The 18,551-nt window shown below is 41.5% G+C and overlaps 1 protein-coding gene across 4 annotated transcripts in view; it reads left to right on the top strand.

Moving 5' to 3' along the window:
• The window catches only part of HELZ (helicase with zinc finger), a 131,321-nt gene that overhangs the window by 26,770 nt on the left and 86,000 nt on the right, over positions 1–18,551 (top strand). For all 4 annotated transcript variants that reach the window (XM_077328400.1, XM_077328399.1, XM_077328397.1 and 1 more), the window contains 5 exons: positions 2,360–2,411; positions 5,051–5,126; positions 7,226–7,424; positions 8,953–9,060; positions 9,932–10,229. In XM_077328400.1, the coding sequence (XP_077184515.1) occupies positions 2,360–2,411; positions 5,051–5,126; positions 7,226–7,424; positions 8,953–9,060; positions 9,932–10,229 (733 nt within the window). The remainder of the gene's footprint in view (positions 1–2,359; positions 2,412–5,050; positions 5,127–7,225; positions 7,425–8,952; positions 9,061–9,931; positions 10,230–18,551) is intronic.

Genomic DNA, 18,551 nt, shown 5'->3' with positions numbered 1-18,551 from the left:
AAAATACCTATGCAGATATTTGAAATTTAGCAGATTAAAAATTATAATCATAGAATCATAGAATCATAGAGTTGGAAGGGGCCATACAGGCCATCTAGTCCAACCCCCTTCTCAACGCAGGATCAGCCCAAAGCATCCTAAAGCATCCAAGAAAAGTGTGTATCCAACCTTTGCTTGAAGACTGCCAGTGAGGGGGAGCTCACCACCTCCTTAGACAGCCTATTCAATTCAAGTAAACAATGCAGTACTACAATCATGACCATGAGATGCGACCTTGGATTACTAGCTTGCTATTATTTTCTAGTTGCCATTGGTACATCAAATATCAGTGCATGCCCAAAGACTTGGAAGGAGAAACTGGGTCTTGTTTGATTTCATCGGGAGCTTTTACAGAAGACAGAAGTCAAGATCTGCACTATTTCTGCTTGACACAAAAGCCCCATGAAAATAAAACAAATACTCAAGTGCTTGGTTCCCTTCTGTTGAGCTTGATGAAGGGGACTGCAAGAAAGGGCAAAGTTTCACAGAAGTTTCTTCCTATGCAACATTTGGGAAAGTACCTTTTAGAAAACATACCTGCTGGCCTTTGGCACTGTCACTGTTGGTTGTGTTCAGTAGGATTTGTCTTTTTCATTTTTCCTTCCTTGGCCTCTGAATTATATAGTATCTTGGATAGTTATCAGCACAACTGAGAGCAGCATGTACCTTTGGTTGGGGAGAGGTTGTGGCAGAGCTGCAAGACTTTATCTGCAAAGTAGCTTGCAAATGCCTCATTGCCTATATCTAATTCTTTATGGTTTGAATACCCGTCCTCCAGAGCAGTGATCAAATTACTCCAAAAAACTGTGCTGGCCATGAGCTCACAGATGCTATAGAAGTGGCATAAATTTAGCTACTTTCACTGCCATCTCATAGGCTTTCATAAGCATCCTAGCAGATAGCAGTTCTCAACCCGGGGGTCACAACCCCTCTAGGGTCGTTCGGCCTTTCCTGGGGGGTTGCGGTGGTGGCATGGCGCTGGCCTCCTCCACACCGCCTTGGAGGCCAGTGCCATGCTACTACCACTCTGGCCACCGCTGTCAGCGCTCCAGCCACCACTGCCGCCTCTCCTGTGATGCTGGCCCTCTCCGTGTTACCTCGGTAAGCTCTGAGGTAGTGCGGAGTAGGCCAGCACCATACTGCCGCCACTCTGCAACCCCCACAGCAGAGCGATGCCCCTGCTGTCCTAGGGGCTCCCAAAGACCATTCCCCATAGAAGTCTATGGGTTATTAAGTTCAGAATAGCGAATCCAATTCTCCATTATATCCTATGGAGTGCCTAGGGATATCCTCTTTGGGAGCCCCTAGGATTTGGACCCCTTGATCCAATCTTCTTGAAACTTTCAGGAGAGTCAGGGAAGACCCTCCTGAGCTCCCCTAGAAGTTTGAGGGGTGCAAATTATACCCTCCATCCATCCACACATACCGCCCTTCACTGTGGGTCACGGCAGTTTACAGAGAGCGTAGGAATAAGTACAGTAGAACAACTTAAATAACACAGTTAGTAACATAGTAGTTTCTGCAGCTGGTAACAAAGTTCCAACAACACTTCCATGCAACTGTCCAATGTCAGTGGTGACAACGTAGTCAACTATTGCCTCATAAGTTGATCAGTTCATAGAGGGTTTTTTTTACTAAAACCTCTAGATATTTTTTATATGTATGAGTCTCCCCCATCCTATAATTATGCATTTTATTTGTTTTGTTAGGTTTGACCCTGTTTTCCACCCTGTCAAGAATATCCTGTATCTTAACTCTACTACTCTATTTGCTACCCCTCTCAGTTCAGTATCTGCTGCAAATTTAATGAACTCTGTTATAAAATATTGAACCACACAGGTTCCAGGACAGATCTCTTAGGTACTCCAATTGTCACTTCTCTTCATGATGGTGAGGAACCATTAACAACTACTCATTGGGTGTGATCTGTTGACCAGTTGCAAATCTACCTGACAAAACCCATTTTACCAACTTGTTAACAAGAATATCATGTGGAACCTTGTCAAAGCCTCACTGAAATAAAGATAAAATATGTCCTCAGCATTTCTTGAGCCAATGAGTAATAACTGCTTTAAAAAGGAGATGAGGAACATGTGTCTCTTTAGATCCAGGTCATAGTTTGAAATTCAAAAATAAAAGTTTAATGCAGAAAAAATATTTAAATGTAATGATATCTGTTGCTTTCAGAAAGTTAATTGTTGTTTCTTTAGTGAATGTGGGAGTGTGTATACTTAACGTCCTCTTTATAGTTTATATAACTAGTATTTATTTAAAATCTTTTGTTGTTTGACATATATTAACCGAATTCTTTTAATTACAGGCAGCAGCTGGTAAAGTACCCTCCATATATTATCTTGAAGATTCTGAAGAAGGTAAATAAAATAGATTTTTAAATGTTAAAGGTTTGCTTGTCTACCAAGATATTGCTTAAGCCAATGGACCCCAACCTTTATCGGGCTGGGGACCGGGGGGCGGGGAAGAGGGAGGCCCGGGGACTGAGGGGGGTAGAGGGAGGCACAGACACCGTCCCCCACCGCATGCCCTGGCGGCCCCCTCACCTTGCTCCTGTACGCCCTGGCATTGGGGGCCCGGGCCTGTGCGCCTCTCTCCGCCCTGTGCAAGGCGATGTTGTTGCTGCCACCACTGCCACCACCACCCAAGGGCGTCCTCTCCAGCCTCTCCTCTTGGAGCAGCCCCTGTGCTCGGCCTGGAGTAACCCGGCCACCCACAGGCGCGGTGCCATCGCCGCCAAAGTAGCGCACGATTTCTCTCAGGCTAATGGGAGAGGGATCCTCATGGGCTTGAGGAGGCGGCGGTCGCTCCCGTCAGGTCCAATGAGGCGGATGGGGCAGTGGCGGTGGTGCAGCTGGCTCTGCATGAGGCGCTGCACGCTGGGAGGACTGGGGCGTTGTGGTGGCAGCGGCGGCAGCGGGAGCGCTGGACAGGGAAGTGTGGGTCGGCTGCTGCGTGGCTGCCAGACTGGTGGCGGGCGATCTTCCTCACCAGGGCAGCTGGACCTGTGCAGAGTTGCGGTACGAGATGCTTCCCTTGAAGCTGACGCAGAGCACGGCGCACTGCTGGATGAGCTTTTCCAGCTCGGCGCGGGTCCGCTCTGGCTCTGGAGGAAGGCGGCAGGGGCCCAGCCATCATGTTGCCGCCTCTCCCAGGGCTTCACTTCCCCCGTGCGCCACGCTGCCTTGGCCTCAATCTGCTCTCGCTCGCATGGCGCCAACTGGAACCTCCTCTCGGCAGCTGCTGTTGCTGCTGGAAGCGGTGGCGCGCAGGCTGCTCTGGGCAGCGCGAGCTCCTTCCTTCCCACAGTCACTTGCGCCACTGCCTCCACCACCACCCGAGCAGACCTGCAGCTGCTTAAGGAGCCTCCCTACACTTGGTGGCTTAAGGTGGAGCAGGAGAATTCCCTCCGTTACCTTCACGGCTGCACTACAGAGTGCTTTCTGGTCGCCTTTGTCAGAAGCAGCCCTCAGAATGATACAAGGCAGCTCCATTTCTAGCAGCAGGAGCGGATTACAACAGGAAGTGGGAGAGGTTAGGGGGGTTGCCTTCCTGCCCGCTATTCTCCTGCCATGCTTAGGTTTGCGCCCTTGGCCTCTTCTTAATTTCTCCAAATGGCAAAGCCTCGCCCCTTTCCCCTGCGCCCCCACCCCCAGCTGATGCAAGTCAGCTGCCAGCCCCGGTTGGTCTCGAAACCACAGCCATGCCTGTCTGCCCCTCCTTGCTCCCCCTGTGCTGAAGCAGCCAATTGCCCACTGGCGTGCCGGCGCCTCCTTCCCCCCCTTGCGGTCCGGTACCGAGGGCTTCACGGCCCGGTACCGGTTCGAGGACCGGGGGCTGGGGAACACTGGCTTAAGCCATTCTCTCCCCTCCCCCTTTTTTTGTGTGTTTTTGGGAAAACTATGTTAGGGATAAGAAATAAGCTATATGGCTTATTACTTGAAGTGTTGTCAAGAAACAAAGGTGCTTGTTTGCAGAAAATAGTATTACTTAGACCAGTGGTCTGCACCCTTTTTTAGGTTGCAGCCTGTTGCCAAGGGGTGGGGGGAGAGGGCAACCTGGGCCCCCGTGCATGCGTGGGAGCCACGCACAAACATGTGCATGTGTGTTTGTGCCTGGGCGACAATTTCATGCATGCACGCATGCACAGGGCTGCCACGCATGCACGTTTGCGCTCCCGGTGGGGATGCAGACACACATGTGCGGTGGCTCTGTGCATGCGTGCATGCATGAAACTGCTGTGCATGCACGTTTGCGCCCCTGTTGGGCACAAATGCGCATGTGCAGCAGGGCACAAATGCGCATGTGCGCTGGTGGCATGCCAGCGGCTGCTCTTCCCTCTTCCCCTCTCCCGCAGCAAGATGTTTGCCAGGCCGCAAGCTAGTCAGACATTTCTGCGCCCGATTTGCTTGCAGCCTGGTGAACTTCTCGCTGTGGGGGGGCGGGGAGAGGGAGCCGCGGCCTACTGCTGCAGACCAGAGCTTGGGGACCACTGACTTAGACCATGCCCTGAATCTTTCCACTGAGATTTGTATTAATTTAAAAGGTAATATTATGAAATATAATAGCCACCAAATGTAATGTTTGTATAGAATGCCTTACATTTAAGATACTTGTATTGGTCCATGGTGATTGAGTATACTAGTTATTCTCATGTGCTGAACCTGGGCTTCAGAACTGTTGAACCCCCCCCCCTTCTGGAAAGAAATATCATAGCAGGGAAAGTCCTGGTGGTAAAGTGGTTCCTGATTATAGTTGCTCTTAATTACAGCCACTTTATTTGTTAAGCTACCCTCTATAAAATTCTATTTGACAGAAGTTGACACTGAGGGAAGGGAGCTTTTTCTTTCCTCAGCCTGGCAAGTAGGTTAGATAATAGATTGTTTGTCTCTAGCCTTGAAACCAATTATTTGGTATGATTTTAATAGTACTGGTGCATCAGAACTTGTAAAATCTTGGCAATCAGAAAAATAACCTGCCCCTTATAATTGCACTGCAGGATCTCAGGATGGCTGGCAATTTCGGCCTCCACCAAGGGGAGTTACAAGTAGTGAGGAGTACACGTTATGCAAAAGGTAAAGCAATACATTTCCACTAATTTTAAATGCGTTTTGATAGAGTTAAGGTTTATTTAAAATTAAAATACATCATGAAGAGACCAAGCCATAGAAATGAAGTACATATAGCAATGGAGAACATCAATAATGTTCAGCATTTGGCAGTATCCAAATAACATTTTTACATATTAACAGTCTGTTCTTCTGGCAGTTAGCAAGCAGTCATCAATTGGTTGGGGACAAATTAGCAAACACAATGGCATTTTAAACTATTAGACTCGGAAATAATGTTAAACATAATTTTTTTTCAAAATTTCATGTTTTTCCATGTACATTTTCATTCTTCCACTATATCTGTTAGTTAAATCATGCATCTCACTGAAGTCTGTATATGTTAGGTGTTCTCAAGTCACTTTCAACATGGGAACCCTCTGAATTATGTCAGCCTTAAAGTTGTGTAATTCTTGAGTAATTATTTGCTATTAAACTGTAATCCCACTTTGGCACTTTCTGCTTTAACTTTCATAGGTAATTATTCAAAATCTTCACTATTTTGGATGGTGAAGGTCTGACTTGAAGTCTGATTTTTTTACACTAGCCGTGTTCTGGATGAGGAGATCTCGTTATTTCAAAAAGGGGCAATTTCATGTTTAGGCACTCAACCCCAAACAAGAGGAATTCATTCATTCATTCATTCATTCATTCATTCATTCATTCATTCATTCATTCATTCATTCATTCATTCATTCATTCATTCATTCATTCATTCATATTTTTATAGTGCCCTTCCCCACGGTTTACCTTAAACATTGTAGACCATTTACATAGAAGAATATCAGTATAACAGATAACAATCATGATATAACATACCAACTAGAACAACATTTCAACAAACAATAACTTTGACAATCCCTAGGTAGGTTCAACCTCTCAGTCTGGGGGCGGGGGGGGGGGGCGCTATAGATGTTTTTAGTCAGTCAGCGTCAAGCAAATGCCTGGTGGAGGAGCTCCCTTTGCAGGCCCTGCAGAATTGTGGAAGTTCAGGCAGGGCCCTAATCTCTTCAGGAAGCTCGTTCCACTGGGTGGGGGCCCAGTATTTTGGGTATTTTACCCAAAGGAGGACGGAGGCAAGCAACCTATCCTTGACCTCGGCAACTAGAACAAGCCCATCTCTATGCTCAAATTTCAAATTTTATCCCTCCAGGAATTAATTCCACTATTGTCACATGACCTGTGGTTTGGAGTTTTAGATCTAAAAGATGCCTATTTCCACATAGCTGTACACCAGAACATCCGTTCTGTTCCTTTTAATTAGTATATTGGTAAATTGTTTGAAAGCAAGGCATGTAATAAAATATCTTTAGTAAGTAATAGGCTCGGTATCTGAATGTAGTATAAGCCAGTGGTATATCCAGGAGTGAACCCAAATTTATATGGTGTAGTCTTATTGAAATATCAGCAGTGCTGCCCTGGAATCAGTGGGGCACACACTGAGGCCATGACAATCAGTTGTAAAAATTACTGTCGTTATACAATAAAATCAGAGTAAGCCATGTTGACATTTGTTTTGGATGGTACTTCTGTAGCATAGTACACACAGTATATAAGCCGGAAATAAATTGAGAGAACCACTTGGTGGCACTTTCACTCCAGAAAGCTTAACTGGAATGATTGCATCCTGATACTGTTATAATGTGCTCTCTGTGTATGTGATCTGTATCCTGAATATTGGTGTAAAATGGTTCATATATCAAGTGGACAAATGCAAGACCATCTTTTCTAGAGAAAAGTTATTTCTCGCCTGCCTCTTGTTGAACTGTTCCTGAATGTTCAGAACATATTTTGGAATAAACAGGATCATGGCCAGGATGCAAGGAACCACTTTGAAGGGTAGACCTTTGTGCTTCAACATAACTTTCTTTGGGAAATCTATTAGTGTCAAAACCCAAATCCATCTTGGATATATACAACTAGTTGAATCTTTATGAATGTTGTATTATACTTAGTTGGCAAAGCCAAAGGTCAGATTCAAATTCTTTAAAAAAAACCCTTTGCATTTGGGGAGTATTCCTAATTGGAAATTGTAAAGGATCATTTGCCTTTCCTATTTTGTGTAGATTTTTAGAGCAAGGCATCTGCCGGTATGGTGCACAGTGTACCTCAGCACATTCCCAGGAAGAGCTAACAGAATGGCAGAAACGATATGCTTGCCGCCTGATAAGATTAAAACAACAAAAGGAAAATGAACAGTGTTTGGGAAGTTACATGGAATCCTTGATTGAAAAATGGATGAATTCGTTATCTCCTGAGAAAGTGGTAAGAAATACCATAGAATTTTTGATTTGAAAGGAGCTAACAGAAGAGCCTCCCTTTTGATCTAACTCTAAAAGTACCATCAAAAGATTTAACACTATGTTTCTTTTGGAAATAACATTGCTGAACAAACTTTGCCTTTCTTTACACTGTTGGGAACCTTAAAATTTTATTGAAGAAATGGAGATTTCACTCTTGCATTGAGTACTCAGTAATGTGCCAAATAACTTGAGATCTAAAATGATATCCCTTTTTCTATAATTGGTCAGGAGTGTATTCAGAGAATGCTTATTTGATAGAGTGTAAAAATGATTGTTCCTGTCAAGATGATTTTAGTGTTTTCAGGTTTTTGCACTTGCCATCCATTCAGTCTCATGAGACTTAGGAGGACTGTGGTAAACCTCAGTAGATTCAGAAGAACACAGCTTGATTTACTAATGACATACAGGAGTTTTTGGTTCAGTTGTTGCTGAGTAAGTTTAATATGCTATGCAAGAAAAGGGACTTGGAAATGGTTGACTGGAATGACAAATCAATAGAAACCTGAAACATGTATTTCTGATGATGATTTAATTAGAGGAACTGGGATTTCTAATGACATTTTATCCTAGCAGATTATCTTTGTTTCATATTGTTTGTACTACCTTTATTCTTTAGCAAACTTATTGTTTTTTGGTGCTCACACCACTGCTTACTGAGTTTGTCTAGGTACATGGTAGGAAAATGTCCGTCCTTGATAAAGCAATGTAAATTGTATATTTTTGGTATTTGTTGTAGTACAAATTGCCATGGATGTAAGAAGCTTCCTTCACCATGGATAAGACAGTGGGGCCATTATATTTATTATTTTAACCAGACATTTAAGGTCCCAGTGTTTTAGAGCCCTCTGAGGTATCTCCCATTTCTTGTAGGAGGGGTAGAAAGCAAGTGCAGCTCTATCACTCTTTTAAGTTCCTATAGTCTTGAAAGGACAAAGACACTCAAAAGGTACTAACGTTCTGCGGTTGCATCTAGGTTCATTGGTGAGACTAGTGCCCAGAACTGGTGGAGCTGGCAGAGTTGATGAATAGGACACATTGTAAGGGCCTCTGATATGATCTCCCACTTCTGATGGATGTGAAACCCCCCCTCCCCCAGTTGGAGGTTGACCCTCTGCTGGTAAACTCAGTGTATGCTCAATTGTGCTAGCAAGAATATCAATGCTTATATATTTATAATAGTGACATTTTTGTACTTATTCAATAAGGATGAAGCTATTGTAAGATAATGATGATGTAGGCAATGTTGTTTCAGATTCATGATATTGAGAACTCCTTCCCTGACCTGTGTTTTTGTGTGTCTGTGAATATAAGCAAAGCAATTATGGTTGAATTGGTTCAGTATTGAAGCATGTAGTTGATTTATTTTAAATAGGGATTACCCAATATTTACGCTGTTGGTATATGTTTTTTTATTATAGAAAATTTAAAGCTATACTTTCAACCCAGACATTTATATCCTATGGAATATCTAATGTTAACTTTTTTTCTAGCTTAGTGAATGCCTTGATGGAGTAAGAATAGAACATAATCCTGAACTGTCAGTTACTGTCACCACCAAAAAATCACAACAGACATGGACATTTGCTCTCACATGTAAGGTAAGGACCCTAATTCTTTTTTCTTTGTAAGATTCTATAGTACTTCTGGAACTATGTAATCACAGATTTTCACCTTAACGTTTTTGGTTATTTCTCTTTTTTAAATTGGAGTACTCTGTACAAAAATCTGCAGATTCATTGAGCAGGCCATCCATGTCCATTTTTATTGACTGGTGCGAGCTATGAAAAATACCACAACTAAGAACTAGCAGCACCCCTGGGGATTTGGGACCTGAGGCGTTGATGGAGGGGGGGAACATGGGAGGTGGAGGAGGGGGTTTCATTTTTCTCGTCGACGGAGCAGGTTGCTATTGGGGTTTTATGGTTTTTAATGGTTTTATATATTGATGTTGTATTTTTTATTGTAACCTGCTGTGAGCCAACTCTGAGAGTGGCAGGTAAGAAATCCAGTAAATAAATATAAATATGCTCCAGCTTGGTGTAGTGGTAAGGAGCACGGACTTCTAATCTGGCAAGCTGGGTTTGATTCCCTGCTCTCCCACATGCAGCCAGCTGGGTGACCTTGGGCTTGTCACAGCATTGATTAAGCTGTTCTGCCTGAGTATTAATATCAGGGATCTCTCAGCCTCACCTACTTCACAATTGGTACTCCTGATTGGCCCCTTGGCCCCGGACTGACACTCAGAGCTTCGTGGCTCCTGATTGGCCCCTTCGGGTTTTTATCCTGTACTCGCCCCACCCCTTTCTCCACCCACAATGCCCTTACTGCTTTATTTTTACCACTCCCACGGGAGCGGTTTACATATAGAACATTCATATTATTGCATTCACAATGTGAAGTTCATGTAATAGTTTAGATTTGCAAAAATAAAGAGTATCCTATTATTCACATAGCTTTGTTTCTCTATAGCCTGCAAGAATGTTATATCGAGTGGCACTACTGTATGATGCCCATCGTCCTCATTTTAGTATCACGACAATATCTACTGGAGATAGCACCACCCAGGTATCACAAGATGTTCCAGACAACTGCCAGGAATGGATCGGAAGAAAGATGACCCAGAATGGAATAGATCATTCTGTGTACAAAATCAGTATAGCCTTTAGCACAGAAATCTTTGGAACTTTTCGTCAAACTGTAGTATTTGATTTTGGGACTGAACCGGTTTTGATGCAACGAGTGATGATTGATGCTGCTTCAACAGAAGGTATTTATATATTTTTGTTAACAAACTCATTTACTACATAAGCCTGTGTTATATAATTACTTGTTGTCAACCAGGGAGGACAGCCAATAATGGTCTTTTTTTGTTTGTTTGGCATACTCCTAATAACAGCTATTGGCTGTCCCTTCCTGGTTAATAACTGACAGAAAACAATGATAGGAGACAGATGAATCTCTCTAGGGAGGGCGTTCCTACATTTTGGTGCCACAATATTTTGGTGCCTTTTCTCAAGTTGCTATCCATCTACAATCAGTTGAGAGGCATATGAAATAGGACCTCTAAAGATGACAAGAGTGTATGGGGAGATTCATATGAGAGAAGGTTGTCCATCATATATGCCAGTTCAAAGCCATATAAGGCTTTGAATGTCAATACCAATACATTGAGGTGAGCCCAGAAGCAAATTGGAAGCTAGTGTAGATCGAGCAAGACTGGAGTGATGTGGTTCCTTTGAGCTACTCAAGTTAACACTCTAGCTGCAGCATTCTGTGTCATTTGTAGTTTCTGGACAGTCTTTGAGGGCAGATGTAGATGTTAGCATGCTCCATATTGGCAGGAAGAACTGCAGCTAGCTCTCCTACCAAAACTGGTAAAAGGCCCCCTTGGCCACTGTTGCCACTCTTTTATCCAGGAACACTTCCAAGCTATGAACCTGCTTGTCAAAGAGAGTCCAGTCTTCCTAAATCTTCTAGGACTAAACTAGAAAAACTATGTCCATACATCACATGAGACCATCATTAAGATTAACCATGATTAATAAACATGCTTTGGATCATGGGCTGAAGGTCTCTAAGTAATTAATTGAATATTCCATATTCAGTTAGATTAACCATATTTACTTTAATGAAACCATGGTTTTGCATAATGCCTGAACTAAGCCCTAGTGTATATGACAGTACAGAGTGAAAGAAGATGTTTGAGTCTCAGTCGTATTCATTCCCCCCCCTCAAAAGTAAAGCCCATTGACTTCAGTAGGCCTTGCTTTCAACTGCAAAGCAGAAAATACTTTTCACAGCTGTATAATTGCTAGGTATAATTTTACCTGGCACGGTGCCATCAGTCTTGCAGAGTGAATTGCTGAATATTTCTAGTACGGCTTCTGTTCAATTTTATTACTGTGCAAGTTATTAACCACAGCAGAATACTTTAACAATTCATATTTTACCAATTACAGTGACAAAAAATTAGGCTATACAAATCTAGTTCACATTCGAACTATCATAGATTTCAATCCAGGACAGTATTTGTGCCAGTGTATGTGTGATTCTGTGCTCCCACTACAGATTTCTGACCTTGCCTAAGCTGTTTGTTGGGGCCTCCAGCCCCCCTCATCAGTATTTCTGGGGACCTTTTTGGCCTGCAGTGGGAATGGTAAAGTTGAGGAAATCATACTCTGGATGGAAATCTTTTCTTCCTGTAGAAATTACTGATGGATTCAGGCTGTAGTGACAGTTAATAGCATGAGATTTGACAAAGCCAGTATGGGATTTAATCAGTCCTTTGAAAGACTGACTAGATTTATTTGCTTTGCTCTTTAGCAACTGGAGAAAAATATTTCTAACTCTTGCAACTGGAGAAAAAATATTTCTAACTATCTTGCTAAGGGTATAATTAGTATACAAGATCTTTAGTTGTTTCCTGTGCCATAAAAGCACATAAAATGTAAAAGTTGAAGCTTCTCTTACTGTGCAGATCTACTGATAGAAAAATCTTCATTTGCTAAAGTTCAAAGTGTCATGCACTTGTTAAAATATCCTTAACTAGTGTTCACTGATCTCAATCACATTTTCGTGCAATGAAGGAGAAAGAAGACTATTCAAGTCCTTCCCTTTTTAGATCAGTGAAGGTAAAAACCAGTGCTGAATATATTTTTTGCACCTTGTGCTCCTTAAGAGGCAGACTGCCATATTTGAAAGAAGCAGCTTTTATACCATCCTCAAAGTCATCCCTACACAAAGTGCCATAGTATAAATGGGAAGTTAGCTAAGCTTGGATGACAGGCACAAAATTGTAAGATTAGTTGGCATGTTCTTATCTTACAAGTAGTAATGTGGTGTGATGCCAGGAACATTTCTGTCATCTATCTAGCTGATGCAAACTACTAGTCTGTAAGTTATAAAATTGCATTTATAATCTGCAGAATTTTCAGAGTGGTGTGATTACTTTTGGTGGAGTTCTATTATCCCAGAATTACTAGTTAACAGGGTGATCATGAGAGGAGGTAGAATATGTGATGCCTCTTTTTCTAAACTCTGCTCTGAACAGAAAGAATGTAACAAATTTTATTTATTTACTTATTTATTGTATTTGTATACCACCACCCCCCATAAGGCCCAGGACGGTTTATGGAATATGTACTATGTTATTTTGATCTGTATTAACTCGATTTAAATCTAATGTACAGTAGAACCAAACACATGGCAAGAGACGTTCGGGGGTAGTTTGCCAACCTCTGTGTCACAATGCTTGGTTGTCTCCATCCAGTGAGATTTGATAAGGTTGGGCTAGTCTGAACCATCTGGTTTCTGGTTCTGATGTGATAGGACGCTATGAGGCTATGTTCCATCCTTAGGACATTTTATTTTTATGTTATTATATTATATCTCTTGTTTGTGTTTTTTTTTGTTCTCTAATTTATCCTTGATTTATTTATTTTCTAGTTTGTTTCTATCTTCAGTTGTCATTATTTAACCTGCAAGTGAAAGTCTTGCATTTTGTTTTTAAGTCAAAACAGTTGAGGTTTTATTGTACTTTAACTTGTTGTAACTATTGATTTAATTTAATTTTAATTATCGGCTCCCCTCAGTGATTTTAGCAGTTTTTACCACCTGGTGAAAAGTCACTTGAGGGCTGTGCTCTGTGATTGAATTCTATTCATTGTATTCCCGTTTTTTAGGAGTCATTTTGGTCTTTAGTTTGTTTTTTCCTGCTTTTCTTTGAGCTGATCTTATTGAGAGGTTTGGTTGGAAGAAGTAGCAAGCTGTCATGGCAGTTGCAATTTATAATAGCCATATTAGATTCTATGATGGGCTGTGTTTACTACCATCTGATCAAGCATCATGTATTAAATTGCTGGTTGAGATTTTTGGCAGGACTCTCATGTCTGCATTACATATACAAGAACTAATAAGATATGGCTTCTACAACTGCTACAATTACTTTTGCAAGATTAAGAATGTGTGAGTCTTGAACCAAGTTGTAAAAAAAAAAATCCATGGAAATTGTCACTGCTGTGGTGGTCTATAGGAGGCAACCTTTGTTGAGGCACCCCCATCAGACCAGATTTCTCTCATAACTGTAACTGCTGATGCCTCATTTGAGGGATGGGGGCCCCCGATACCTGGTTACCTGGGAAACAGTATTTTGGAATCCAGAGCTGTCCATTATATCCTTCTTTCTTTTTCAGCTATACTTTTTGGTTAGCTGGTCCAGGTTCAGATGGACAGTACAAATGTTCTGTGTAAAAAAAGCATGTGGAATCTTGGCCCTTTATGCAGATGCTGTGTCAGTTTGGGAGCGGGCTGTTCTACAGTGTGATTCTGCAGGGTATTCATGTTGGTTCAGAAAACGCCAAAGCAGATAGGCTTTGCAGAGATGGCTCTTCATTCCACAAATTGTCTGTTGGAGAGAAATGCTTACTCTCAGCATTTATCAGATGGTGTTACCCCGGGGAAGACTTCTTTGCAATGTACTAGAACACCAAGGCATCTTTTTTTTCAGGGTGGGGAGTGACCCAATATCAATTGGAGCCACATTCAATTTCATGAATGGACATCCTTGTTTATGAATTTCTTGTTTCCCCTCTAATAGGCAGAGTGGTTTACAAGGTATGTGCAGAGGACACACATTGTATCCTAGTGACACCTTTGTGGCTATGTTAGCTATGGTACGATGTACTGCTCAGTTTGCCCTGTTTGCACCTCTCTCAGAACACAGATCTCCAACACATGGATGTCATACATCTTAACATTTACAAGCTATGGTTGACTACGTGGCTCATTACTCATCTTCATAATCAGATACTGTGCTGAAGGTGATCATCGATGCCTGTAGGTCTTCAACCAGGCTCTCATAGGAACAGCGTGGAAATCAATCAATCATATTTCTATCCCACCCTCCCATGAGGCTGAGGGCGGTGGACACAAAAGTATTGTAACATTTCTCATAACAACAATAACTTTCTAACCGTGATACTGTAGACTGGTTGGTTTGGGATCAGATTGTGAGGGGGGTGTCTGGGGGCCCAGCAGATGTTGAATCTTGTATTAAAAAAAAAAAACTCCCCAAAATTTTTCTTGCGGTATACAAGGAATTGCAATCAATCAAAGCAGTACCATTAAATATTTAGGGGTGATGTTTAGTCAGACTCTTACCTGGAAAGTCTGTATAGCAATAATAAAATCTTATGTCTCCAAAACTATTGGGGTCGTACTAAAATATTTTTCCACAAAGGGAGGATATCAATTTAGCTCTGAAACGTTTTATAAGTAAGTCATCCCCCAATTCTTACATGGAGACGAGGTTTAGAGATGGAAAGATTACATAATTCAAAATCTGGAATTGATACAAAGTAAATTATTCAATAGAATACTGGCTTTACCTAAAGGTGCACCTGCAGCTTTGGTACGGGAAAAACTGAGCAGGCCCTCAGTATGATACCATGCATAATACCTTTCTGAAATATTGGCACAAACTAAGTTCTGCTTCTATCAATGAGCTTAGCAATCTAAGTTTTGATTTGTTGAGACACACTGATGAGTCCTTGACTGCATATAATATTCGTTTCAGCTATTCAATTCTGAATGGCTTGCTGGGCTCACCGATCCCCAGGTTTACTTTATGAGACTAGATATTTAAGTTCAACGCCTCCTATGATAGGCAATTAATATTACAATCTAAGTTCTTCTGCTTGTTTAAATTAATTAAGACCGATCATGAAAAGCTCCATATTTAGTTAACATCTCTTCAAAAAATCTCAGACTGGTCTTCACTGTGTTGCAATTTTCAGACAGTGCTGTTGGCCTTTCTTACAAGAAAGTGCTTAGATTCCAAAAGCCTCTGATTATATGGTGTCCCAGTTCCAGAGAATATGCAACATTATATACTATTTTGCCCTCTAGGCTAAAAACTTGTGAACCAAGCAAACAAAAGTTTTGGAAACATAAACAACAGTTATATCAGCTTTATTAAACCATGGGTTTCTTGTTGGTTTCACTTACCCCTTATTATTTATAAGATAAGAATTTCTCTGGTATCTTGGTTTTAATCTGAATTTTGTATTTTATACTGTATACTTTGTATGTATTTTATACTACTAGTGTTTTGTATTATTATGGTCTATGACCATACACAATAAATCCAACGACTACATTACACTTCCAGGTTATTTCTTAAGGTGTTGTTTAAAACTTTATCCTCCCAGAGTAACTATAGTACTGCAGTGGTCTCTGCCTCTAGTATTGGCTCACCTTATTTCGGCCTCCTTTGATTTCCTCAGCAAGAAGAGTATGAGAGTTAGCTGTCTTATGAGAGATTCATTGCATATGCTATGGAGAGGTAGTATTGAGACCGAGCCTCTGTTCTTGCCAAGGGTACTGAATTCTGTCTCTCACGACGTTATATTCTCTGTACTTTCTTCTGTACTCACCCTTAGTGTCAAATACACATTGCATACCTTGGCTATCAAGATATTATTATTTTATTTAATGAGAAGAAATTCCTTTTTAAAATCATGCAGTTGTTTGTCTGCCACTCTGGTTCAAATAAAGGAAAAGCTGTATCACCACATACCCTGATCTAGAGGATTGTCTCTCTTATCAGTATGTATGGGCAGAAGTTCCCTGCTTTTTCCAGATATGTATGCATTCCACAGGAGCTCAAACCTTGTCTGCTATTTTCATATGAGGGGTTTCTCTGGCAGAGATATGCAGAGATGTTAGGTAAAATTCTGGTTGTAACAAGGGACAAAGAAAAGGTCACACCTAAGACGGTGTGAAGGAATAACAGAAGGTTCCATCTACAATGTTTAGATCACAATATATGCTACCCCAGTTTTGCTAGGATAATAAAAGGCAGTGCTGGCCCCAACAGAGGCAGTCTTTTTCGGGGTGGATTCTCCAATAGGAACAAGTCCAATGCAAACAATAATAGAGGCGACAGGCAAGATAGAGAGCCAAAACAACTAAAGGTACGACTTGCAGTCTGCACCAGTGGGTGGTCGACTAGCCCTATTCAGAGAAAAATGAGTAGAGCTACACATAGACAAGTGGTCCCAAAAAGTGTTAACCATGGGCTATATAATAGAATTTTTGAATCTCCCACCAAACAAATTTATAAAATTTCCCTGCACAAAATCAAAAGAAAAGGCATCAGCAATACAATGGGCTATAGAACATGTTTTTCAAATCCAGGCAATAGAAAGAGTTCCGGTAGCAAAAAGAAAACAGGGAGTGTATTCAAGACTGTTTCTGGTACCCAAAGTGAATGGGAAGTGGAGAGCGGTTCTAGATTTAAAATATCTCAGTCGTTTTATAAGAACCAGACAATTCCGGATGAAAACACCAAGGTCAATAACGAGGCACTACAGCACAAAGAATTCTTGACGTCTCTGGATCTAAAAGAGGCGTACTTACATGTGTAGTTCTTCCAAAACACAAAAAATGCCTAAGATTTTAAATTCAAAATGAATATTTTCCGTGCAAGGCAGACACTCCATGTCACCAAGGACACTTTTCAAACTGCTATTAGTACTGACTGGAGAGTTAAGGAGTATGGGAATACACAATTATCTGTAATTTGACAACCTGCGTATAAGGTCCTCATCAGAAGATAGGTCCAGAGTGGATACAGACAAGACAATGGAGGTATTCCAGAAATTCGGATTTGTGGTACATATTCCAAAGAGCTCATTAATACCTAGTCAAAGAGCGGAGCATCTGGGAGTAGTGGTGGATACACCAAAGATAGAACTGTTCTTAACACAGAAAAAAGTGGCCTGGATATAATAGTGTGAAGCAGACTCCATTCCAGAGCTTTTCAAAGCTTCCGGAGTCCTCTATAGAATTAAATCCTGCAAAAGGAAGTGTGAAAGTTCAATGTCCCAGGGGCACTGAAGTTAAGTTTCCACTGGTGGACGAGAGAGGCCAACCTGACCCGGGGGAAGTCATTTGGCATGCAAAACAAAGTGCAAGTCTTCACGAATGCAAGCCTCCTGGGATGGGGCGCAACAGTAGACCGAGCCTCAGTACAAGGTAGAAGGGTCCAAGTTGCTGATAAATATTCTGGAAATGAGGGCAGTGTTTCTAGCGCTCCTCCAGTTCAAGAACAAGGTAAACAAGTGACACATCCTAATAAGAACAGACAACATAGCAGTGAATACATATCTCAACAATCTAAGAGTGAGTTAAGCAGGGTTTTTTAAAGTTTTGAACATAGACTGTTGTGAGTTACTCTAGCACACTGTTTTTTTTTTGTTCTTTATTCTGCAGTTTTATTTATGAGAGGCTGAACCACCAGGTTTGTGGAATATAAGAATATACTTAACCTGAACAAAGCCTTGTGATGGGCTTTGTTGTAATGGATTGAAGGGTCTTTTTTCAAAATCTGAGTTGGGTACAGCTGCAGGTGCTTTCTTGCTCATCTTATTCTTTATTTATGTACAACAGGTTTCAATTTCCAGCACTGATTTAAAGGAAATGCTGTAGTTTGTGATCTGCTGTTTTCTGGTGATCTAAGCATTCATAGCCCAGAGCATGGAGATTGCACAAATTGTAGTATTGCAAATTGCAAAGCAAAATATAATTCCATGTGAATTGGATAATAATTCCAGGGACATGGCTGTGGTTTTTTTCTGGAAGTGTTTGGTCTGTATTTAGAATGTTGACTAATCAGAATCGTCACATCAATTCAGTTTTGTGGTGAACTTGCAGAAATACTGTTTTCATTTGTGTTGTTTAAGATCAAAAAAACAAAATCCACAAACACAGCAATCTATTCCCAATAGTCAAACTTGTTTATCTTAAAAAATCTGTCTCTTTTTATCTGCCAAGATTTCTCAATACTTAGAACTAAAAATATTTCATGTACAAGAATAATGGTGTGCGCAGCACAAGAAATAGAATTATAGTATTGACTAGTAAAAAAGCCCATTGTATCCGAAATACAATGGGCGCTAGCAGGCTGGGGCAGAGTAAAAGGTGGCTTACCAATGAGCGGGCGGGCTCCCTCGCGGCGTCTTCTGGCTGGCGGCCATTTTCTTGATGGAGGCGGCGTGTAGTCCGATGGCGGGGGCTCCCTTGTGCTGCG

Source organism: Paroedura picta, chromosome 3 (assembly GCF_049243985.1).
Source record: "Paroedura picta isolate Pp20150507F chromosome 3, Ppicta_v3.0, whole genome shotgun sequence".
In the NCBI taxonomy this organism is placed as follows: domain Eukaryota; kingdom Metazoa; phylum Chordata; class Lepidosauria; order Squamata; family Gekkonidae; genus Paroedura; species Paroedura picta.
The sequence above is the reverse complement of the archived record's forward strand: the minus strand, read 5'-3'. Positions and strand labels throughout refer to the sequence as shown.